The sequence below is a fragment of the Hyperolius riggenbachi genome, chromosome 5 (assembly GCF_040937935.1).
Source record: "Hyperolius riggenbachi isolate aHypRig1 chromosome 5, aHypRig1.pri, whole genome shotgun sequence".
NCBI classification, from domain to species: domain Eukaryota; kingdom Metazoa; phylum Chordata; class Amphibia; order Anura; family Hyperoliidae; genus Hyperolius; species Hyperolius riggenbachi.
In genome coordinates, this window is record NC_090650.1 from 131,201,274 (window position 1) to 131,228,080 (window position 26,807).

General features: G+C 43.9%; 1 protein-coding gene across 1 annotated transcript in view; it reads right to left on the minus strand.

Moving 5' to 3' along the window:
* The window catches only part of TOPBP1 (DNA topoisomerase II binding protein 1), an 81,951-nt gene that overhangs the window by 35,187 nt on the left and 19,957 nt on the right, over nt 1–26,807 (minus strand). The window contains exons 4-14 of the mRNA XM_068236261.1: nt 26,125–26,268; nt 25,347–25,528; nt 25,062–25,255; nt 23,885–24,064; nt 19,589–19,758; nt 17,163–17,326; nt 11,757–11,995; nt 6,154–6,473; nt 2,671–2,843; nt 1,882–2,090; nt 970–1,268 (exon numbers count right to left, since the gene is read on the minus strand). Of these exons, the coding sequence (XP_068092362.1) occupies nt 970–1,268; nt 1,882–2,090; nt 2,671–2,843; nt 6,154–6,473; nt 11,757–11,995; nt 17,163–17,326; nt 19,589–19,758; nt 23,885–24,064; nt 25,062–25,255; nt 25,347–25,528; nt 26,125–26,268 (2,274 nt within the window). The remainder of the gene's footprint in view (nt 1–969; nt 1,269–1,881; nt 2,091–2,670; nt 2,844–6,153; nt 6,474–11,756; nt 11,996–17,162; nt 17,327–19,588; nt 19,759–23,884; nt 24,065–25,061; nt 25,256–25,346; nt 25,529–26,124; nt 26,269–26,807) is intronic.

Consider the following 26,807-nt stretch of genomic DNA (forward strand, 5'->3'; position numbering starts at 1 on the left):
ATTGCTTTCAGTCTGCTTTCATCGTGTTTTATGGAGGTGGTCAGATTCTAGTGCTCAGGAATCAAGCTGCCATCTCCAGCACTCTGCAAGTCAAATTGTCTTTTGAGGTTACTGTGATGCTCTGATCAGAGTCCCCACAGTATATGACAGGAGCAAGCATCTATTCAACATCTGGGCAATCGCTCCTATGGCCCAGCAGGAGTAGGGAGAGTGTGGCAATCACTGCAGGTCTGGCCTACTCCCAGCTTAAAAGCCGGGACGTAGAGTAGCAGCTGCGGGCCGTCTGAGTGAAGGGTCGGTGCGGTAGTCACTGCGAAAAGGCGATTTTAAGTCCAAGAGCCCTAGGAGTCTCAGCCTTCAGTGGTGGGATGGCAGAGGATCCCCCCAAACTGCAACACACCTGGGGAAAAGCAACCTGCAGGTAAAAGAAGACACTTGGCAGCAGAGCTCAAAGAGTTGCGCCTGTTCAGGTCGCTGTGCTAACCAACCCCCCATGGATTAATTTTAAAAACCCTCCCAAGTAACCAGAAGCTTGCAAATCAGGGTGCTCTGTAGATAAATAGCAGCTTCTGACTCCAATTCTGTAGCTCCAAATCTTGACCAATACAATGCAGCTCTCTAGGGCTCACACTGCAAAAGCTCTAGTGATTCAAAAAGCTCTTACTAATGCAGTGCTATGAAATCACATCACTGAACTGAGAACACACACACACAGCATTACATTAGCAAGAGCTTTAAAGATCATAAGCACTTAGAAAAAGCTATTGCAGTGTGAACCAGGCCTAACCAATAAAAAGACACACCACGCAAGACAATTTAGAAAGCGGTTACACAGATTCCCATAGGTTCATGGCAGATTAATCGATACCTGCTCTGGACCTTCAGAAACATGTGGGATGCAAAAGGAGTACTTGTGTTATTGGTAATCATGTAAGAGGACTTGAAAAAGTAAGTCTATGCAAACAGTACCTGAACATCAAAGGTTGGCTTGAAAAGTTTATCTTTGCATAGAAACTTTGAGGGTGTATCGAGATGAAGTGATGGCTCCCTCTTAGGTAATTTACTTTCACCGCTGGGAGTTGGAACCTTCTTGTTGTGCCTAGAAAGTACCGACTGGAAAGCCTTGCTCTGAAAGCGATTCATATCTAATGGAGTCACTGCAGATTTCTTCAGGGCTTCTGGAGGATTAGATGGACGGTCTGGTGTATCCACTGATGGTATTGCTAACACTGGCTTATATGTCTGACTTACAAAGCTCTCCTCTTTGTCTAAAAAAAAAAAAAAAAAAAAAAAAAAATTATTGTAAAATATTGCAAGATAGAAAAAAAATGTATTCACAAATACCTCAAGGGATTGATATGGAAAAAATCCACAGATAATGATATGGTGGGAAGCTTCTACCAGCAGATAACACTGCCAGCAAAAGCTAAATGCAAAACTCCAGGTCCTCATGAGTAGAGATTATCAATGAGATGCAAATGTTTTTTTCCCCGATTCCATACTAAATACAATCTGCAGTACATCTACATTTTATAGACCAGGACTGTCCCAACTCCCGACCTCAAGGGCCATAGCCATACCAATGTGTAGGATGGACAGAGAAATAGAAAAATGTGTTCTATTTGGTGAACCTCACCTTTCCCGATTTAGTCCCATCAAATAAGCTGAGCTGTACCAAAAATGTGTGAGGACCTTGTCCCTTGAGGACTGGAGTTGGGCAGTCTTGTCATAGACCATCACTACTCCACAGGCATGGGATAGGTGGGCCCATTTTCTATTACCCTGTAAGGTTTATAGTCTTGGTATATCAGTTTAAAAATCTACGGTAGTTTGAAAGAATCTCCTTGAGTTCATAATATTAGAAACATAGCTAGCAACCACCTTCACCAGTGTTCTCCACAAGGTACCGATTCTCATCTGCCTTCTTGCCGGTTCTTGCACACTGCAGGAGCCAGGCCATGGTCACGGCAGGTAAGTTCCACTTCTTGGCTGCTTCATATTTGGAGCCTTCTGGATCTCGAAGCACAAGGTGAGTGCTGGCAAACATGCCTTTTTTTGGATTGGCCTTCCTTACAAAAAATTCCTGGACTCTGCAACATTCAAATTACCCAAGATTACCTTGCAAATACGTCTAAAATATATAGTGAATGAAAATAATAAACAGCATTAATTGCTACAAAATGTGGGCATAATATTGTTCAAATTACCATGCTGTATAATGGGAAGGGGGCTTTGGGGGTTAATGACTTACTTGATCTGATGCTACTGGAACACAGCTGATGCTCTGCCCCCTGCTGAGGCCATGTTTCAAAAGTCTACCAAAGCTCTTCGGAAACCTCCGCCTGCGTTGCTGCGGCACACCCCCCAGCTCGCCAGTTACCACTTAGGTCGCAGCTAGCATGCTTGGGGGTGGGCTGCTGCAGCGGAGCTGGGGGTGACCAGAGAATCAACAGAGATGTGAAAAAAAAAAAAATCATCGCAGATCCTATTTTGAAGGAGGCAGAGGGAATACCCCCATGAGTGAGTTATGGCAGATCAGGTATGTATTTAACCCTAAGAACTCCCAGTCCTGTATTATTAAAACAGAGCCAGGAATAACAGGAGGGGTCTTTTTGCCTAAAGTACTCTTTAAATCGTACAATATATGGCATGTATAAAAGACACACTTACTTTGCTCCCAGAAGGCCTGCTAGGTAGACTAATGAGTCTCTTTCAGCCCCCATAAACTGGCTGACAGACAGGACACAGTCTTTCAGTGGTGTACTGCCTTCTGAATAGGTCACTGGCATAAAAAGGGCATTAGAATGGGGGTCCAAGAGTTTTTCCTGTTCTATACACATCCCCTGCAATGTGAAAAGGTAAGCATTAAGTTACACAGATGTATCTGAACAACATTCTAAATTGTCAAATGTTTACCTGCACATGTAGGGCTAAATACTGGAAGTCATATTGACCCACAGAGATCCAACACTACTGCAACACTAAATAAAAGCTCTCCGTATTTTTTCCATGCACTAGCATAATTTACTCTCTGTAAATTCTCCATTATATTGGTGGGTACGGGGCTTAACCGCTTCCCTACCCTAGGTTAGTTCCCCTTAATTACCAAAGCAGTTTTCTACATTTCACACTTCTCTCATTCATTTGCCAATAACTTTATCACTACTTATAACACCTGAATGATCTATATCTAGTTTTTGTCACGTCTGTGTGGTGCTTTTTGCAATGAATTGTTTTATTTCTATGCATTTTAAAGGGAAAACAGGAGAGAAAAAAAATAAAAAAATATATATTTTTTCTCAATTTTCAGCAATCATTGTTTGAAAATGAAAAGTGCTACAGAAGATTAAGACCACACCTTTTATTTGCCCATATGTCCCGGTTATTGCAACATTTAAAAACCTTTCTAGTACAATGTATGGTGATAATAAAAGGTAAAGGTGCATTTTTTCCATTTTGCGCTTTTAGAGTTTTTTGTACTTCATCAGTAATTACAACCCCATATTTAAAAAATAACAGTAATACACCCTCATGGCACACAGATGTACTCCTTTATTACCCCCACCCCATATAGCCAGATGTGCCCCTTTATATCTTCCCCCAGTATAGATAGCCAGATGTGCCCCAGTATTAGCCCCCCGCCCCCAGATGCACCCCAGTATTAGCCCCCCGCCCCCAGTTTAGAGCCAGAGTTGCCCCTTTATTAGCCCTATCCCTATAGTTAACCAGATGTGCCCCCTTCAGTATGGATAGCCACATGCGCCCCCTTATTAGCCCTGTATAGATAGAGATTTGTATCTATATCACTCCCCCCTTCCCGGTTTAGCTAGATGTGTGTTTATTAGCCCTCTCCCCATAGTCAGATGTGCCCTTTGTCAGTTCCCCTCCCCAATATAGTAGGATGTGCCCTATTAACCCCCCTTTAGCTAAATGTGCCCCTACAGTCTATCATAAACTCTGCTGCACGACTCATCCACCTCTCCTCCCGCTTCTCCAGCCCAACCCCCCCCTCTGTCAGTCCCTTCACTGGCTGCCAGTCATACAAAGGATACAATTTAAAATTCTTACTCTTGCCTACAAAGCTCTCCACAACATAGATCCTTCCTATCTTAATCAACATATTTCCAGATACGATCCTAAACGCAATCTCCGCTCTGCTAACAATATCCTTCTGTCTTCTTCCCTGATCACCTCTTCCCACTCCCACTTGCAAGACTTCTCTCGATCCTCTCCCCTCCTCTGGAACACTCTCCCTCAACACATCCGCCACTTATCCACACTTTTTTTTTAGGCGCAATCTGAAAAAACACCTCTTCAGGCAAGCATACTCTCCTACCTAGGACCCTGCCCACTAACCACCATTTCTAACACTCCACACACAGCTTCCCTTTACCTACTGTCCTATACCTTAAATGTTTAGACTGTAAGGCCTTTTGGCCAGGGCTCTCTTCCCCTTTTGTCTCACAATGCTGTGTAATGGGTGTACATACCTCCCACCTTTTGTAAAAATATGTAGTTAATTTGTTCACTGTAATAGTGGTTATACCCTCTTGTCTTGTATCAAGTGTTGTATGCTCTGTATTGTTATACCTTGTCTGCTATAGTACAGCGCCACGGAAGTTGCTGGCGCTATATAAAACAATAATAATAATAATAATATTAGAGCCCCCCAGTATAAATAGCTAAACATGCCCCTTTATTATCCCCCCCGCCCCCCAGTATAAATAGCCAGATGTGCCCTTTTATTATATGTGTGTACACACACACACACACACACACACACTTAGGTCACAGCTGGCGTGCTTGGAAGTTGGCTGCTGCAGCGAAGATGGGGAGGACCAGAGAGTCACTGAGATTTGGAAAAAAAAAAATCATCACGGATCCTATTTTGAGGGGGGCAGAGGGAATACCCCCAAGAGTGAATTGCGGCAGATCAGGTATGGATTACTGTGCCACATTGTCCTCGGGCGTACTGCGCAGGCACAGAACTACTGCACCTGCGTAGTAAGCCGTGAACAACGTGGGCTTGATTGACAGCGGCGCTTCACGCAGGTGCAGTAAGGACGACCTCGAAGTGGCGGCGGAGAGGTCAGCGTGGGACAGTCAGCTGCAAGGGGCTGGAGAAAGCCCCAGGTGAGTAAAGCTTTTTTTTTATTTTGGCTGATGATTCCTTTAAGGGGATCGGGTGGGGGGTGCCTACAGTCCTGCAAGTTTTATTGCCTGGATAGTGTGTAATGCTATGTACACACACTGTATTAAATTATGCCGAGGTGGCTATGCAGTACTGCCTCAGGTGAGGATCTATTGATGCCTCCTAAAGATCCAGCATGACATCTTTACCAACATCCAAGCAACCACTAAGTGCATTGTCCCATTACTTACATGCCTGCCAGAACCAGCTATGTTGTTCCTACTTCAAAGCAACAGATACATCACCAGCTAGTGACATGCCTGTACAGTCCACAGCCCTGAACTATCATGAGAGGGATCAAGTCTGGAATCAACCCGACAGTCTGTGTGTGTGCGTGCACACAAGACCTTACAAGAGCAATGTCTACATACATACTAGAGAAATATTATAGACACACACGTACAGAGATATATATATATATATATATATATATAAATTATCTATGATATATATAGTATTGTATACTATATATACTATATATTATAATTATATATATTATATATATATAGGTATTATCTAGTAGTTTAGATATATACTAATATATATTAAATATATATAATTATATTTACTATATTATAAATATATATATATATACTAGTATATATAAATAATATATATATATATATTATATACTAATTATAGATATATATATATATATAATATTATATATATATATAAATAATATATATATAAATAATATATATATATAAATAATATATATATATATATATATAAAAATATATATATATATATATATATATATATATATATATATATATAATATATATATATATATATATATATATATACATATATACATAATATAATATAATATATATATATATATATATATACACATATACATACACACACACACACACACACATTGTATAAATAAAACATAAAACTTATGTATACTGGATATTTGCATAGTTTTCTAATTAATTTTAATAATTTCTTACCAGCCAAGCATTAGTGACAACTTCTCCAACAGTAGCCTCCACCTCGCAGCCCAGTAAAGGTACCACAGCATAATCAGCTATAGCCCTCTTGTTACCAGACAGTACTTTACCAGCATTCGTCTTTATGATGTCTATAATACAAGTTTCATCTTCCTCAATGAAGCCCAACACCAAAAAACTTTTTCTGCTGAACAATCCACCTTCAATGATAGTGGAGGTTTCCCCCAGACCGCTTTGGCTTGGGAAAGTAGACATATCTTCCTGTATGGTGACCTGGGATAAGGCGGTGCGGTTAAGGGGCTCAGGATTTGCAGGCTCAACTAGAAAATGAAACAAAAGACACCATTATCAGCAGCTTCTTATATATGTTTAAGGGCTCATTCATACTTTACACGTTGCAATTCACCCAGGTTCCATAAATGCACTTCTGCATGCGTTTTAGTCTACAGCACAATGCTGTCCAATTTACGGTCACTGAATGGTATCAACGCAACAGAAAGCAAAGAAGGTGGCATACCTAGCTCTATAACATGGCCAGGTGCATTACCTAGAGAACCTGAGATGAAAGCTATCTCACGTTCTATACTTACCTGGGGCTTCCCTAAGGCCCCTTTAGGCCGCTCAGCCCCTCGCTGTCTCCTGCCACCCGAAATACTGCCCGAAAGCCTGGCCGAGTAGCACTTTGTCGCGCATGTACTGCCCGCTCCCCCGTCGCCCTTCTGTGGTTGGGAGCGTTATCTACTTGTGCAGTACTACTGCGCAGACGCAGAATGCTCCCAGGGACGGGATAGTAATGGGGAAGCGTGCCTGGTTGGGACGAGCATGCTGGATTCGGCTAGGCTTTCGGGCAGTATTGCTGTTGACTGGAGCCACCCGGGGAAACAGCGAGGGACTGACTGGCATCAAGTGGGCTTAAAAGGGAAGGTTCACGCTGCTAAAAAAAAAAAAAAAAAAAACAAACTGCACTCGCATGGGGCTTCTTCCAGCTCCTGGCAGTCGATCGGTGCCCTCGGCAAAGCTCCTCTCCCTCCGGGCATCCAGCGGTGAAGAAGCCGACCTCACCAAGTCGGCTTCTGTGCGCTCCACAGCAGGGGGTCACGTGGTGTAGAGACGTCATCGGGTCTCTACTGCGCATGCGCAGAACTATTGCGCCTGTGCAGTAGAGACCCGATGACGTCACGTACACCATGTGACCTGCGCCTAGGGAATGCACATGATGCCGACCCGGAAGCCGACCTGGCGAGGTCAGCTTCTTCACCGCTGGACGCCCAGAGGGAGAGGAGCTGCGCCGAGGGTACCGTTCGACTGCCAGGAGCTGGAAGAAACCCCAGGGGAGTGCAGTTAGTTTTTTTTTTTAGCAGCGCGGATCTTCCTTTTAAAGGATACCACAACTGACATGTGGCATAATGAGATAGACATGGGTATGTACAGTGCCTAGCACACAAATAACTATGCTGTGTTCCTTTTTTTCTTTCTCTGCTTGAAAGAGGTAAATATCAGGTATGTAAGTGGCTGACTCAGTCCTGACTCAGACAGGAAGTGACTACAGTGTGACCCTCACTGATAAGAATTTCCCCCTTTTTTATCTCTTTCTTGCTCTCAGAAGCCATTTTCTTCTAGGAAAGTGTTTTATAGTTGGAATTTCTTATCAGTGAAGGTCACACTGTAGTCACTTCCTGTCTGAGTCAGGACTGAGTCAGCCACTTACATACCTGATATTTACCCTTTACCAGGCAGAGAAAGAAAAAAAGGAGCACAGCATAGTTATTTATGTGCTAGGCACTGTACATACCCATGTCTATCTCATTATGCCACATGTCAGTTGTGGTATCCTTTAAGGAAGCCCCAGGTCAGTATGGTACTGGAGATCCCAAGTATACTTTAACCACTTACCGACCGCCCGGAAAGTGGATCCCGCAAGGACCGCCACATGCGCACAGAGGCGGCGGTCCTTGTACGGGCATGGGCGGAGCGATCGCGTCATCCGTGACACGATCCTCCGCCGGGGATCGATGGCCGGGGATTTAGCCTCCAGCTCGCCGGCCACTTAGCAGCGCCGGCGGGCGGAGGAATACAAATCTCCGCCGATCCATGCGTATAATAGGCTTTGTAATGTATACAAAGCCTATTATACAGGCTGCCTCCTGCCCTGGTGGTCCCAGTGTCCGAGGGACCACCAGGGCAGGCTGCAGCCACCCTAGTCTGCACCCAAGCACACTGATTTCCCCCCCCCCCCTGCCCCCTGATCGCCCACAGCACCCCTCAGACCCCTGTTTGCACCCAATCACCCCCTAATTAATCACTCCCTGTCACTATCTGTCAACACTATTTTTTTTTTATTCCCTAAACTGCCCCCTGCTCCCTCCTGATCACCCCCCCCCACCCCTCAGATTCTCCCCAGACCCCCCCTGTGTACTGTATGCCTCTATCCCCCCTGTAATAACCCACTGATCACCTGTCAATCACCCCCTGTCACTGCAACCCATCAATCAGCCCCTAACCTGACCCTTGCGGGCAATCTGATCACCCACACCAATAGCTCGCCAGCAGATCAGACGTCAGATCACCTCCCATTGTTTACATCTGTTCTCTACCCTAAAAACCCACTAACTACCCATCAATCACCCCCTATCACCACCTGTCACTGTTACCCATCAGATCAGAAATATTTCTCCCACCCAGCATGGGTATGTGTAAAAATACACCACAAAACACATTATACTACTTCTCCTGAGTACGGCGGTACCACATGTGTGGCACTTTTTTACACCATAAGTACGCTAAGGGGCCCAAAGTCCAATGAGTACCTTTAGGATTTCACAGGTCATTTTGCGACATTTGGTTTCAAGACTACTCCTCACGGTTTAGGGCCCCTAAAATGCCAGGGCAGTATAGGAACCCCACAAATTACCCCATTCTAGAAAGAAGACACCCAAAGGTATTCCGTTAGGAGTATGGTGAGTTCATAGATTTTATTTTTTGTCACAAGTTAGCGGAAAATGACACTTTGTGAAAAAAAAAACAATTAAAATCAATTTCCGCTAACTTGTGACAAAAAATAAAATCTTCCATGAACTCACCATACACCTAATGGAATACCTTGGGGTGTCTTCTTTCTAAAATGGGGTCACTTGTGGGGTTCCTATACTGCCCTGGCATTTTAGGGGCCCTAAACCGTAAGGAGTAGTCTTGAAACAAAAATGACCTGTGAAATCCTAAAGGTACTCATTGGACTTTGGGCCCCTTTGCGCAGTTAGGGTGCAAAAAAGTGCCACACATATGGTATCGCCGTACTCAGGAGACGTAGTATAATGTGTTTTGGGGTGTATTTTTACACATACCCATGCTGAGTGGGAGAAATATCTCTGTAAATGGACAATTGTGTGTAAAAAAAAATAATCAAACAATTGTCATTTACAGAGATATTTCTCCCACCCAGCATGGGTATGTGTAAAAATACACCCCAAAACACATTATACTACTTCTCCTGAGTACGGCAATACCACATGTGTGGCACTTTTTTGCAGCCTAGGTGCACTAAGGGGCCAAAAGTCCAATGAGTACCTTTAGGCTTTACAGGGGTGCTTACAAATTAGCACCCCCCAAAATGTGAGGACAGTAAACACACCCCACAAATGACCCCATTTTGGAAAGTAGACACTTCAAGGTATTCAGAGAGGGGCATGGTGAGTCCGTGGCAGATTTTTTTTTTGTCACAAGTTAGCAGAAATGGAAACTTTTTTTTCTTGTCACAAACTGTCATTTTCCGCTAACTTGTGACAAAAAATATCTTCTATGAACTCACTATGCCTCTGAGTGAATAATTTGGGATGTCTTCTTTCCAAAATGGGGTCATTTGGGGGTATTTATACTATCCTGGAATTCTAGCCCCTCATGAAACATGACAGATGGTCAGAAAAGTCGGAGATGCTTCAAAATGGGAAAATTCACTTTTTGCAAACGCTATAACTTTTACCCAAACCAATAAATATAGGCTGAATGTTTTTTTTTTTTTTTTTTAATCAAAAACCTGTTTGTCCACATTTTTCGTGCTGCATGTATACAGAAATTTTACTTTATTTGAAAAATGTCAGCACAGAAAGTTAAAAAAAAAATCATTTTTTTGACAAAATTCATGTCTTTTTTGATGAATATAATAAAAAGTAAAAATCGCAGCAGCAATCAAATAGCACCAAAAGAAAGCTTTATAAGTGACAAGTAAAGGAGCCAAAATTCATTTAGGTGGTAGGTTGTATGAGCGAGCAATAAACCGTGAAAGCTGCAGTGGTCTGAATGGAAAAAAAGGGTCTGGTCATTAAGGGGGGGGGGGGGGGTAAAGCCCACGGTCCTCAAGTGGTTAAAGAGGCACCATAGTGGCATATAGTAGAATGTAGGGAATTATTCAGGACACCCACTTTTACGTTACTTATCCTGGTTTCAGCATCAGAAACTCTTCCAATATCTATATATTGCTGTATGTTGGTGGGTAGCCCTTCAGACCAAGTATTATCTCTGATGTGTTCAGGACACAATAGACAAACATTCCGCAGAGCTGCAACTTGCCAGCAGTGATACAATTCAGAATGTAAATCGGGATAAGATATTACAATGGGCAAACACTGTCAAAATAATTTATAAATTAATATCGAAACATTAATTATGTTATTTCCATAAGGGCTCTTTCACACTACAGGCAGCGGTAAAAGGCTAAAACGCTGCGTTTTGGCTGCAGGCGTTTTGAAGGCATTTTCAAGCCAATACATCACTATCAATTGTAATAAGAAACGCTGCGGTAGGCCCAGAAAAAGCGCCTGGGAGCGTTGAAACGCAACGCTCCAAAACGCGGCGTTAGATGTGAAAGGTAAAATGAAAGTCTATGGACTTTCATTTTACCATGGAAAACGCTCACTTTGGCCATAGCGTTAAAACGCCGAAAAAGCCCTCTAGTGTGAAAGGGCCCTTACAGTTCCATTACAGGCAACCTAAAAAAAAATAATAAAAAAAATAATAAAAAGACCTGAGGCTTCTTCCAACCCCTAGAACTCTGTGTCCCTTGGCGCCGTCACCCACTCATCCCTCACTCCTCCATAAGAGGAGGGGACACAGACTTTTAGGGGCTGGAAGAAACCCCAGGTGAGTAAAAATTTTTTAGGTCATCTCATTTAAGAGTCTTATACTGAAAAGATCTTGAATATGGGCAGCACGGTGGCATAGTGGTTAGCTCTCTCGCCTTGCAGCGCTGGGTCCCTGGTTCGAATCCCAGCCAGGGAACTATCTGCAAAAGAGTTTGTATGTTCTCTCCGTGTCTGCGTGGGTTTCCTCCGGGCACTCCGATTTCCTCCCACATTCCAAAAACATACAGATACGTTAATTGGCTCCCCCTAAAAATTGGCCCTAGACTACAATAAATACACTACATAATACAGACATATGGCAATAGTAGGGATTAGATTGTGAGCTCCTTTGAGGGACAGTTAGTGACAAGAGATATATAGATAGATAGATATACACATTGTACAGCGCTGCGTAATATGTCGACGCTATATAAATACTAAATAATAATAATAATACTATATAAATACTAAATAATAATAATATCTTACTTAATGTGGATTCATTTTCTGTGTACTGAGATAATAGGTCTTCATCAGCCTGTTCATTGCGTGTGAGGTTTGGTGTTTTTTTAACATTGCCTCCAATACTGCTTGTCTTACGAACAGGCGGTTGAGGTGGTGCTTGGATTTCCGCAGGCTTGTAAGAGGAGTGGAAATATGTCTCTTCAGATTGCAAAACACCTTTTGAAAAGCTGTCCAGCAACCATCTTACTGTTAATACATAAGGCCTAAAATAAAAAAAAACAAATGAGACTGAAAAGCCACTAGGTAATGCAAAAAGAACATACAGCTCTATCCCAGGAGTGATATGTCAGTTCAGTCATGGATAGTTTACAATCATTTGGCGTTTTAATCAAAGCAGCTCAATTTGGTCCACACTGTGCGCCACCTAGCGCCTGTTATCGGCGCAGCTATAGCTGCAATGCTATGGGGTTAAGAGTATCTATCATATATGCTCGTGTATAAAATCGACCCACGTACAAGCCGTGGTACTCACTTTTTTTTTTTTTTTAAGAAACCAAGAAAAGTGGTTGACTCGCATATCAGCCCCTCCCCAGAACAGCCGCCTCCACAGTATAAATAGTCAGATGTGTCCCCAGTATGAGGCATCCCCCTCAGCAATAAAAATAGTTGTGCCCCCAGTACTATGCAGCCCCCTCCCTGAAGCCAGATGCGCCCTCAGTACAAGGCAGACCCCTCCTCATAGCCAGATCTACCCCCAGTACAAGGCAGCCTCCCTCCCCACATTTTGAGCAGACTGTTCATTAGTATATAGTGGTCTTCATGTCCTCCCTGGTCCATGCGGACTAGAGCGGTATGGCTCGTGCAGGCATCCTAATGTTATGTGATGACTTCCCTGCAGACCCCCCCCCCCCCCCCCTCTCACATCTGCCAGCAATGTGGTGACTAGAGGACAGCAATAGGTACACAGACCTGTGCGCATCCCTCCCCCCCCCAGTGTTCTCCCCAAGCTCTTTTAGCCGGGCACTCCACCCGGCTAGTTTTGTGCAGAGATGCGCCGGCCCAGCATTCTTTCATCTTGCCCCACCTGCCTACTTTTTCATGCCACCCTACTATTCAATGCCACCCGGCTACTATTCAATGCCACCCTGCCTCCCTTCCCCCCTCCCCTCAACAATAATGGCTACGAGCAGAGCAGAAGCGAGAGCAGCAGAGCTACACGCAGTGCTCTGGGATCCCCTTGCAGCTTTGACACACTTGCTGTGTCTCCTATCTATGATGCCATCTAGTGGCGTCTTGAGACACAGTGACTTTCTCAAAAACAATTTCCCACAATCCCAGTTTTTACTGGAATTTGGGAATTATGTAAGGCTCAGCAGATGGAAAGTGCAGGAAGTATTACATTTACCTGTCCTCCAATCCTCTACTCATAAAGGGTTGAGCTCCCACTCTTGCTGTTCTCCACAGGGCTAATTAGACGGGCGGACCGCCCGGCTGTTTTAAAACTCCGCCGGCGCCAAGTATTTATCCTCTCTGAGCAACGATCTACGAGAAAATGGCCGCTCAGCCTGGAGCCGAGGACACTTTTCGCCGACGTTTCCTCACAGTGGAGTAAGCCCCTCTCCCAGTCTCTAGCAGAGATGAACTGGGTGGGATGAGTCGGTGTCCTCCACCAATGAACACGCGTCCACCCCGCCCACCGGCCAAAAGGAGACTGCCTTGCCGTGGACCCGGCGGTTGGCACGCGCGCTGCTGGCTGGCAGGGACGGATGGTGGGATCCGGAGAATCAGCAGGGATGAGTGCCTGCACCCTGTGACAGCAAGGAGCGAGTGCTGCAGCTGGGGGACACCTTCAGGAAGCAGGCGAGGATTGGATTTTTACACCACACGAAGTAAGGAGCAACCTGCTGCCATGCTATCTGAGAGGGAGAGGGCACCTACCCACCCTCCCTACGGACCTACCCACCCTTCCATCCACCAGCCTGACCTACTTTGCCACCCACCCCACAAGCCTGACCTACCCACCCACACTACCATCCACCAGCTTGACCTACTTTGCCACTCACCCCACTAGTCTGACCTACCCACCCATCCACCCTACCATCCACCAGCCTGACCTACTTTGCCACCCAACCCACTAGCCTGACCTACCCACCCACCCTACCATCCACCAGAGCTTGACCTATTTTGCCACCCACCCCACTAGTCTGACCTACCCACTCTACCATTCACCAGCCTGACCTACTTTGCTACCCACCCCACTAGCCTGACCTACTTACCCACCCCCACCCTACCATCTACCAGCCTGACCTACTTTGCCACCCACCCACCCCACTAGCCACAAAGCCTGAACTACCTACCCACCCCACCAGCCTGATCTTTCTGAAATTTTGAGTAATGGTTTCTGGGGTAATGGAAATGCTGCCTTATGTGTTTTTTGGGGGGAAAACAGTGTTTAATTTTTAAAACCTTTAAGGACAATTTGCCTAACTGTGTTTTGGGGGAAAAAAGGGCCCTTTTGAGTTGCAGTGTTACAATACAGTTGACTACGCCAATGTCATGGCCACACCCATTTTCCAGCACATCATGGCCACGCCTATTTTACACTACCCGGCTGGAAAACAATTCTGGGGAGAAAACTGTGCCATATCTATCCCATTAACTGAAGGAAACTGAAGGATAGGTTATATATAATGTGCAAAAAAACTGTAGCACTGAATAGACTCTTAGGGAGATACCCTCTTCATAATACTCCCATTCATTAGCTGGATAACAGATGAGGATCCCACTAGGTTTGTTGTATCCACCTGTATATCGCAATTGTTGTGCAGTGATATAAACAAAAAGGGGTCTCTCTCAGTAGTGTCTGACAACCAGTGTAGTATTTATTTGTAAAAGCAAGCAGACACATGTACAGGGCCACTGCCATTTTCTGCAAGGGGGAGCAGCTACGCGCCTGACACAGCTGATACGAGATCTTCCTTAAGAGCACCTCTCATGGGCATGCCTTTAAGCTAGACACCTTCCAACAAAGTCGTGCTATGACCCTTCTGGAGGAGCCTCTTGCAATGGCCATGCATGTCACTTCCTCTTCCTGCTTCATTCAGTGATGCACTTCTCTAACATTTAATAAAACACACAAGGGGCAAGCACCATCAACCACACACTAAAATATTTGGGTAATCCAAAATGAGTGTCCAGAAAGGAACTCATAAACCAAAATGTGAACATGCAAAGAACAGTAGTTCCCTAAATAGACCGCACCACTCATATAAATCAATATATAATCATCTTAATTCACAAAATAGTATAAAAACACTTAAAAACAAGGATAACCATGCATGGAAACAACCCAATACATATACATAATCAACAAATACATATGTTTCCACTCCACATACCAAAAATGACAGCAAAATACATGAATGGCAGTGTAAATGAGTAAAACCCACTGCCAGTACAGTAATATGAATGTATACCAGGAAGCCTCAGCAATACAGTGTAAATATATCCATAAATAACAAAAACATGTGAGATAGATTCCCAAAAAGAGGGAGAAGATGGTGCAAAAAAGCAGTAAAGTGCAATATAGTGCAGTAGGTGCAAGTAAGCAGCATGCAAATGCTGAAAATAGGAAAGTGCATGAAAAGCAATGTAATGTGACAAGAGATGCCAAAGAAGAAAAGAGCAAAAAGACAGCGTCTGAACGCTGGAGCAAGATGCTGGTGCTTACCAAGAGTATAAATCAGCAGGGGATGTGGGGCATGGTAACCTAAGAGAGCCTTCGCGATTTGCCGCTCTAAGGAGTCTAACGGCTTCCACTGGGCTACTGCCATTCATGTATTTTGCTATCATTTTTGGTATGTGGAGTGGAAACATGTATTTGTTGATTATGTATACGTATTTTCCATTGTTTCCATGCATGGTTATCCTTATTGTGTTTAAGTGTTTTTATACTATTTTGTGAATAAAGATGATTATATATTGATTTATATAAGTGGTGAGGTCTATTTAGGGAACTACTGTTCTTTGCATGTTCGCACTTCTCTAACAGAGAAGAGAGGGGTGACCCGGAAGTTATAACATAGCCAAGATGGCAGCTGCGATTTTTAAATTGAAATCGAACGAAAACTATTTGGTGTAGAACGTTCATTCAAGCATCAAATGAAAGAGGAAAGCAGAAGCTACAGAAAGGTATGAATCTAAGTACTTTGCCGTACTGGTCGGAGTCATAAAGGCATGCCCATGAGAGGTGCTCGGAGTCCCTTTAGGAAGCTGTGCCAGGTAGCTAAAACTTACCAGCATTACTGTAACTCTTGGGTGGGGTGTGTGGGTGTGTGGGTGTTCTGTTTTTTTTTTTTTTTTTTTTTGGGTAGGTACATTTTTAAGCACACATTAAGCGTAAGGAATATGGCTGCTGACCCAGAACAAGAATACAGATCAGATCCTCTGGCTTGATGCCTGACTAGATTAGCTGCATGCTTGTTTTAGGCGTGCGATTCAGACACTATTGCAGCCAAAGAGATCCGCAGGATGCCAGGCAGCTGCTATTGTGTAAAATGAAATAAATATGGCAGCCACCATATGCCTCTCACTTTGGTTTTCCTTTAACCACTTGCCGACCGCGCACTCATACCGCGCGTCGGCAAAGTGGCAGCTGCAGGACCAGCGACGCAGTATTGCGTCGCCAGCTGCAGGCTGATTAATCAGGAAGCAGCCGCTCGCGCGAGCGGCTGCTTCCTGTCAATTCACGGCGGGGGGGCTCCGTGAATAGCCTGCGGGCCGCCGATGGCGGCTCGCAGGCTAAATGTAAACACAAGCGGAAATAATCCGCTTTGTTTACATTTGTACGGCGCTGCTGCGCAGCAGCGCCGTAAGGCAGATCGGCGATCCCCGGCCAATCAGCGGCCGGGGATCGCCGCCATGTGACAGGGGACGTCCTTTCACTGGCTGCACAGGACGGATAGCGTCCTGTGCAGCCCTGATCTCCGGGGGGGGGGAGCAGGTAGGAGAGGGAGGGGGGAATTTCGCCGCGGAGGGGGGCTTTGAGCTGCCCCCCCCGCCAGCCACATGCAGGCATGAGATATCGGACCCCCCCAGCACATCATCCCCCTAGTGGGGAAAAAAGGGGGGTGATCTGATCTCTCTGCCTGCTACATGATCTGTGCTGGGGGCTGCAGAGCCCACCCAGCACAGATCACTCAGCACAGCGCTGGTCCTTAAGGGGGGGTAAAGGGTGGGTCCTCAAGTGGTTAAGCAACAAAGCTTTATGAAGGTCTCAGGAAAAAGAAAGTAAGGAAGCATCTCCAATGGGACATAGAAAGTCATAAAACTACCTAAATGATTCTAGTTGCTTTCCACACTAATCCAACAAGCCTTACATTGTCTACATTAGTACTACATTAGTCTTGTAAAAAAAAATCAACAACCAACCTGTGGTCTGTCTTGTTCAGGAACTGCTTTAGATCTTCATCACTTTCACCTACAATAACATGGGTGACATCGCCAGTGAGCTGATTAAACCGTACTCCTCCTCCACTGTTAATGAGCTTTCTTAGCTTATCCAATTTTCTTCCTCCAAAACCACACACATATATCTGTGAACAAAATACCAACACTTAGAAAACAAAGCCCCAAGACCTATAAATATTCCTGGTTGGGAAGACTAGGCAATGCCTCGCAACAATAAGGGGCCTTTTATGAAGACGGATAAACAATGCAAATGTACGTTTGTCATTTTTAAAGCAGGATATCAACCAACATTTATTCTCAAACTTCATTGGATTAACCACGCTCTTATAACTACTAAGAATGTAATACTCTCCACAATCCTGTTTATAAAAAAAAATTATAATATAATAATGTACTTGAAATGATTAATAGGTATATTTTTACTCTCCCTGGCAGCCTTACAGGAACCGGAAGCTGAGGCTGCAACACACTCAGGTCTCCCTGCTGTCAAATTAATCTTTGTTACAAGATAGGCTAAAAAGTAGGATAACTGTAGGGCAATAAGGAGTTAAAAGTTCCTATGGTGTGCTACTCAGGGTAATAAATCCGCTTGAATAAATAAATCCAAGCTTCTTATTTATAGATATGCAAGAAAGCCTTCATTCTTGAATTAAAGATGCAATGGAGATAGACTAGCATTCTCTCTTTCATCAGCCAGATCAAGTTTTAATATCATGTGACCATCAAGAACCAATTGCAAGCTGACAGCCAGAGAATAAATATTGCTGTGGAGCAGCAATGCAGAGAGATGCAAATTATTTGCTGCTTAATAAATACTCTAAAGCGTATTTCTATGTTATAAATCAAACATATTGTAAAACTAGCCAACAGAAAAAAACTCAAACCAGAAATTATGTTCTGTGAAAAAGTCTTAAAACATTTGTGAAATCTGGTGAAGGTGAAAGCAGCCAGAGCCCAGACTTGAACACGTTTGAACATCTCTGGAGAGATCTTAAAGTGATCCTAACGTCAGAAAAAAATAAATAAAAATGACTTTTACTCACCTGGGGCTTCCAATAGCCGTCCGGTGCCCTCGCCGTATCCCTCCGATCCTCATGTCCCCGCCGGCAGCCACTTCCGGTTTCGCCGACAGGCTAGGACCATGAGTGATTATTCGCGTTCCCAGCCACAATAGCTCCCTCTATGCTGCTATAGCAGCCGTCTATGCTACTATAGCAGCATAGAGGGAGCTATTGTGGCTGGGAACACGAAGAATCACTCGCATTCCCAGCCTGTTGGCTCCTGCCGGCGAGACCGGAAGTGGATGCCGGCGAGGACAGGAGGATCGGAGGGACACGGCGAGGGCACCGGACAGAGGCAGGGGGCTATTGGAAGCCCCAGGTGAGTAAAAGTCATTTTTTTTTTTACTTAAGGTTTGCTTTAACCTCCTCTTGTGGACCACAGGCTTACACCCCCCTAGCGACCAGGCAATTTTTTACAATTCAGCACTCTGCAGCTTTAACACTGTACAAATGAATAACAGTTTTTCTTTTAATTTCACAGCTGTTTCCCTGCAGGGAATGTGCCCTGCGGGAGCGCTCATTCCCTGCTAATCTCGCACATCGCAAGATCACGCGCCCGTTTGTGGCTGAGGAACAGAGAGACTCTGCGGCCGCTATCCTGTGTTAGGCGGTCGCAGAGTGGTTAAAATGGCTGTGAACCGACGCTTCCCATCCAACCTGATGTGCTGCAAAGAGAAATGGGCAAAAAAGGTTAGGCGTGCCATGCCTGTGTCATATTCAAAAAGGCTTGAGACTTCAACTGCTGCCAAAGGTGCATCTACAAAAAGCTCTGAATACTTATGTAACTGTGATGTACATGTGAAATTTGCCAAACCCTCAAGTAAACTTTTTTTTCATGTTGTCATTACAGGGTGTGTGTAGAATGCTGAGGAAAAAAATGAATTGAATCCATTTTGGAATAAGGCTGTAATATAACAAAATGTGGAAAAAGTGATACCCTGTGTATACTTTCCAAATGCACTGTAGGTAAGAATATAACCTGAAGGGAGGAAACTCGTTTCAGGTTTGCTTTAATTAGGTACTTGGCATCACTATAATCTCCAAGCTTCACCATACAGAATCATTTCAATCCATACCTTGCACTTTACTGGCTCATTGCCAAACAGTAAATTATTTGCATGGCTTTGCTTACTGTCCTGGAGTGATGCATTATGTGTATTTTATTTTCAACAAAAACGATCCTGTGAAATTCCCTTCTGTGTAAAACTATACTAGTCTGTCCAGTGCTGAGTCGAGCTAGGCATGCAGCATACAGTATTTTAAAATAACAGCACAATAAAATATAATAAAATGAAACTGAGGAAATGCAAAGCTATAATTACTTACCCTACAGCCATCCAGCAGATCCTCAGGGGCTTGTACAGAGCTGAGATCCAAGTTCTCAAGTGTATCTGCTGGGGGCTCAAGCCTGGTGCTCAACACAGAGCTAAAGGCAGATTCATTAACACAGCTGGTGTTAATATTAGAGATGTGGCTGACATCAGAGAGGGCCCGATCTGCAGTGGAACAACAGGGCAAAAATGACCACAGAAAGTCCATTTGTAAAAAAAAAAATTATATATATATATATATATATATATACATATACATATACATATACACACAGAGCCGTGGGTAACAGTACAAGGTTTACATCCCCTCCCATGTAAAATACTAGCTGAAAGGGGGATTGTCTTTATAAAATTCACAGGAATCATAACGTGGACAGTGCAATACATCTGTTATGTAAGTAGAACTAGTATTTATTTATACATGTGTTTTTATTTCTAGGTTAGCATGGGTGTTACTTGTTCTTTAATAAAGACCACCAATGCCGGCTCCCCAAGGCTAGCCACCAAGTGAGAGGTGTAAGCAAGGGAAGAAATGTGGTTTGTTAAAGATTACCACTATACAAAGCTCGTGTAAAGGTTGATTAACAATATAGGACCAATAAAGACATGACTGGACTCCTTAGGTCCAGGGCTGTGGTGCAGTCCTCACCTCTGCATTGTCTATTGTAAGTCAATGTTTCTATGTGTATTGTGTATAAACTGTTCAGCACAGTTGCAGCTATATGCTGCTTTCATATGCAAATTCAGCATAATATTCCATAATAGATTTTATTTTCCCATTCTGAAAATATCTAGCCGAAGCAACAGCCTCTTTGTGGTACTTAAAATTGTGCTACTTAAAAAATAATCTGTAAAGTAATACAGGTAAAGCTGACATATGCTCTATGAGAAAAATGATTTTGACTAGATTTGAAAGAGAACCCAAGTGAGCAGGGCAGCCATCGGGGGGTGGGGGATGTGCAGGGCTTCTGGCTGCGGCTCACTCACCAGCACACCGCGTTCCAGCACTGAGAGAAAAGTGACATCAGCGCTTGAACGAGGGGAGCAGATGAGTGAGCCCGCTACAGGGGACTTTCTATACTGGGGCACCACCTATATCTGGCTACAGGCTACCTATACTGGGGCACCACCTGTACCTGGCTACCTATAATGGGGCTGGAACCACCTATACCTGACTACCTATACTGGGGCATCACCTATACCTTGCTACCTGTACTGGGGCGCCTATAGCTTGCTACCTATACTTGGGGCACCTGTACCTGGCTAACCTGTACTGGTGAACCACCCATACCAGGCAACCTATACTGGGGCACCGCCTATAGCTGGCTACATATACTGGGGGAACCTATACCTGGATACCTATACTGGGGGCACCAATGCCTGGATACCTATAATGGGGCACCTATACCTGGCTAGGGCGGGGGGACGAGCTGAGACAGAAGGGGACAAGAGGTAACACAGGGGGATAAAAGAGGCACAGGGGGAACAGAGGTGGACAAAAGATGCACAAAACAGTGAGAAAAGAGATGAGACGGGAACATGAGGTCACAGAGGGGCACAAAAGAGGCACAAACTGAGGTGAGACAGAGGGGGACAAAAAAGGCCCAGGAAAAAAAGAAGGGGACAAAAGAGAACAGATAAAGGATAAGAACGGACCTACAATCACTATCTCATGTGTTAGCCGGGGACTATCTGTATTTTGCTAGTATTTGGCTTATCCCGCAACATGCCATGGCCACGCCCACTTTTTGCTGCATCACCCTGTGCAAGTTGCTTTCTTCAGTGTCAGGGTCATGCACATATTTTGGCGCAGTGCACTTCACGCACAGACACAGGGGTAGGGTGGCTAGTGGGCGGGCAAAGCAACCAGTGGGTGGGCCCAGGGAGGGGAGGCAGGCCTGATGATGTGTGAGGGGCCCCAAAATTTCTGATGGCGGCCCTGTGAGTGAGAGGGCTATGGAAGCTGCCATATTTATTTCCTTTTAAACAATATCAGTTGACTGGCTATCCTGCTGATAAGATTTGGATGCAGTATTGTCTCAATAACACCAGAAACAAGCATGCAGCTAATCTTGTCAGATCTGACAATACTGTATTGTCAAACACCTGATTCTGCAGCTTGCTTGTTCAGTTTCTATGGCTAAACATATTAGAGGCAGAGGATCAGCAGGACAGAAAGGTAACTTGTATTACTTAAATGGAAATAAATAGGACAACCTCCATATTACTCATCTTGGGTTCACTTTAAGTGATGATAATGAAGTCTATTCACAATAGGAAAAAACTCTCTTGAGAGAATTTTTTTTTGTATATCATCCTCACATTCCCGTGATACTAGTGATGCGGAAGGTGCTCTTTTAATTTAACAGCATATGAGTGCTCAAATTCTTACCAGGTCTTACGATATCACTCAGCTTAGTATAATGTATTTGCAGTAAAAAATGTTTATTTTAAATACATTTCTATTGGAAAAAACAAACAAGAACCAGCTTTCCCCGAATTTAAGACCTCCCCTGAAAATAAGACCTAGCTTATATATTTCAAGCATGCTTGAAATATAAGCCATCCCCCGAAAATAAGACCTAGCTGGGAAACTTTGTGTATGGGGAGGTGTGTGGTCTCTTACCGCACCTCCCTTGGGGCTGCATCCTCCTCCTTCTTCATTGTAACTTCTCCAGTGTGTAGCGGCAGCATAGTATTGATGCTGTGGGGGCGCCCTTTGACCCTTACGCTGACAATGTACGCATTACGCTTTGCCGGCTCTGCGCTGGCGCTCCTCTTGTCATAATCAATGTGCGCCTGGAACGCATCAGCTGGGCACACATGATCATGACATGAGGAGAGCACCAGCGCAGAACCGGCAAAGTGTACTGCGTACAGTGTCAGCGTGAGGGTCAAAGGGCGCCCTCACAGCATCAATACTATACCGCCGCTACACTGCAGAAGTTACAAGGAACGGTGGGGGGACGCAACCACAAGGGAGGTGCGCTAAGAGACCACACACCTCCCCATACACAAAGCGTCTACTAGTCTTCTAAAAGAAAGGCCCCCCCCCCCCCCAAAAAAACCACTAGCACATATTCCCCCCCCTAAAAGAATATAAGACCGTGTCTTATATTCGGGAAAGATGGTATGCGTAGGAAAGCTGAGCTGGCCAGGAGGAGGCTACACCACCTAAAAATACAAGCCCCTGTGGTTCTCCACATCAGGAGTATTTTGCAGGAAGGGATTTTAAGAAATCATTGAATGTTTCAGCAAATGGGGCAAGTAAGCCCACACGGAATGTGGAGGGGGACTTTAAAGGTTTTTTTCTTGGAAAATATATTTTAAAAGAAAATTATTTTACAGTGTCTTTTTTTCAGCTTTGAACTACTCACGCGTACGGGAAAGGAGGTACTTGTGTTCCCTTCATATTCATTCCAAACCTGGGAGTGGCTGGAAACTCCCTTTTTAAAAGGGGAATTCCACCATTAGTTACACCCTGGGGTCTATCAGGTGGGATAAGCATTACCTCCACTTCTCCTCCTGGGCACTAAAGTGGGCATGTGGCACTTCATGACATGGGTAATTTGCAATGGAAAAAGATATCTCTGTCAAGATTGTAGGTACGGTAACTTTTTTTTATCTTTCTTTTTAAGGCTATCAGGACAGGTAGAGTGATGCACTCACTCCAGCCAGGTGGGATTGGTATCCTGTGGGCATGAATGTTGGGCAATCCTCCCTTTTAGGCTCATGCCTATTCCCTCTCACTGCCGACTGCACTGTGGAGGAAGGTGGAGGACCCTTGCAGCTGCAGCCAGGAGGGCAGAGCAGTGCTGGCTATTAGGGATGGTTAATGAGATGCAAATAATTCCAAGAGGATGCAAAAAAGTTTTAAGTATATGAAAATGGACCAATCCAATTCTGCTGAGGTCGGCTTTCAAGCTGCAAATTTCATAATCCTGCATCAACTCAGAATTAATTGCATCTCACTGACCAACCCTCCTGGCCATGTGGTGATGAGGCGGACAGTTATTAAGATGACTGCTGAATAGCAAATTAAGTCCATAAATGTGTAGTCAAGTGGAATGACACAGATAGGTGTTCAATACATGGAGAGTAAAGAAGAGCTCTCTGAAGACGTAATTGTTGCAAAAGTCCACGTTAATAAAAGGTGGATCCTCCAAATTAGGAATACATAGGTGGTGGAGCGACAATGCCCCCAATGACCAGTTAAATTAGTAACAAAAGGAAGTTGACCTGTAGAAGTTCCCTCTCAACATAATAAACATTGATTTGAATTTGTACTTACTGTCGGGTTTGTTGGCGTTTCCTGTTGGTGTGGATGTCTCTGGCATGGTCTTTAACAGAGGTGCGGGCTCAGGTTTATACATGCTCTCATCTTGGCAAAAGCCTTTTTCAATGCTGTCAAAGAACCACTGAATGGAAACACAGTGCACATTCCACTTTTTTGCGCATTCATATTTCTGACCTGTGAGAAGAATTCCATGTTTACTTTTTTAATTACTGATTTATATTAGGCACTCAAAGATATGAGTGATGGGGTTGAATACAACATAGAAAATAACACAATGCAATGCCTTATGTATACTGGCTTACTAATCAGTATTACGTATACCTCATTGTGCCTTACATAACAGTGGCTTACATAACTGCACTTGACCCAAAACTATACTTGGTATTAGTCACACACACAACTTACCAGGCAAAATAAATATGCTAAACAATGTAAAAATAGGAAATGTTAATGTGTAAATAAGTACTTGCTTAGAACATGAATCACTCTGTACACTGCTGATTATGGTGGCTGGGTGACATACCAGGCCACATGGAATAGCAGTATATTTTTTTAGTGGATTCCAAATAGCAACTGTGACAGTCTGATGTAAACTGAAAAATTAAGCCAGTAAACTGAAAATAAAATGTGACACATTTCCATGTTAATGTTCTATTAAACATCCGTACTACACATAGAATAATAATGTCATAAGTTTATTATCGGTTAAGGTTCACTTTACGATCGATAAAACTTTAGTCAAGTGGCAGCCATGTTTTCATGTAAAGTTGACCTTCAGATACATTTACCAACATCTCAAGGAATGTAAACACCGAGTTTAGTGCATTATAGAGTTCCTTTTTGGATGTTTCCTTGTTACGGAAGTCTGACATGAAAGCTACCATCCGAGGCTGAAAGAAGTAGCAGCCATTCTAAGACCTAGAAGGGAGCCTCGCTGTACTGGGCAAGGCATCAGCTGCCCTGACAGGTTCCCTTTAACTCTGAACACTCTACTCTCTGCAGTACATTTCACTTTAATTTTCTATGTTCTTGCGATATATAAAACTTATGAAATGAAAGCTCTCCCACCAAAAACTTAGCAGCAGGACTCATCAAATGCACAAACCATAACAAATGCTATGAAAAGGCTATCCACAGTAACTAAGTTCCCAGTAAAGAGCAGAGTGTGTACCTTTTGCCTCTTGCACAATAAGATGAGTGGACTCATTCATCTTCAGCTGGCCTGTGTACTGTCCTCCATGTAGAGAGGTCAGCCTCTGCACCTCCTTCCTGTCTAGACTGCTTAACCCAGTAACACAAATAGTGCAGCCAAGGAAGATTGGGCATAGGTACTGCCCCATGTCCACATCTGTACATTGGATTATCCTGAAAATAAAACAGTAATACCAAATATGTGAGCAAGCTATTACTGCCAGTAAGTGGAGATACTACAGCAAGAAAGATTTTTCTAATTTACCTCTGCTGTGATGTGTCCCACAGGGCTTTCACCCACGATGGGAGAAGGATGGGTTTCTTCAGACTGGCTGCTACAAGGTACTTTTTGCTGCCTACCTCTCCAGCAATAAGGTGGCTGACAGATACATTAAGATCTCTGTAGACACATCCTCCCATTAACTGGACGTACTGATGTACCTCTTCCTTGAAATAGTAAAACATGGTAAAGCATCAATAATATTTCAGCTTTAGAATGTACTGTCCAAGAAGTCTTAGATTAAAACAAAAAAAACAAACAGATACTCGCCTGAGAGGGAAGGCTCCGAGTCCTAAATACAGCCTTCCTGTTCCTCCTACGGTCCCCGCGTTCCACTGCTGTTTTCCCCGTTACTCTCCTACCGATGGCTTGGGTATGGTCAGGAGCTTAAGGCTTCGGCAATCATCAGGAGCTCGAGTGCTCCCGAAGTCGGCCACTCCGTACTGGACATGCAAAAGAATGAGTGCTTGCACATGCACAGGGCAGGGCAGCTGTCTTCAGAACTTGGGCTCCCGAAGATTGCTGAAGCCTCGCGCAGCAGCGGAATTGAGCAGTCTGTGACCCATCGGTCGGAGACTGCTAACGGGGGATACATCTGTAGAATGCGGGGACCCTAGGAGGAATAGGAAGGCTCTGTAGGACCCAACACCTTCCCTCTCCTTAGGTGATTATCTGTTTTTTTTTCTTTTTTGGAAGGGGGGGGGGGGGGGCGCTTCAGACTCACTTTAATTACTTGCATATTAAAATTAAATTAGAAGCTTACCCTAGTTTCTCTTTCCAGGCTTGTGCATGAAATGGTGACATCCGCCATTGCCATGTTGAAGACAGGGTGTTCTGCCCGTGGGACACATTTTTGATGTTTCATGCAGAATATAACAACCTGAGGTCCAACAATTCTACAACCAAGCTAAGAAGAGATACAATGAAGACAACATTAGCTTTAATGTATCCCCAGTCATGGAAAAATTGTCCATACAGATTTCCTTTAATGTTGCTAGGGCTTTTATGAAATGTTTTTGCTTTCATTTCAGCCTACAATTGGTCACTAAAAATTGTTGTTCACGAGTCCCTGGCTCATATGTAAATAACATTTTCTCCTGAGTTATCTCCTAGGAGAGACTCTTCATATTTTCTTTAAAGTTAACTTTTAACCTTTCTACAATTGAAAGTACCCAAAAGTTGGGTAAAAAGTACCAGGGCCGTGGAGTCGGTCCAAAAATCCACCAACTCCGACTCCTCAGTTTAGGATTCCACCGACTCCGACTCCGACTCCTAATTTGCATATTACAATTTTGTTGATTAACAGTATGTAACGTGAAATTCATCTCTTAACTGCCAACGCTTAGGAATTTTACAAGACAACTGAAGTGAGAAGGATATGTAGACTACTATATTTATTCCCTTTAGACTAAAACTAGTCTTTGGTAAGAGTACTTGTAAAAGGTA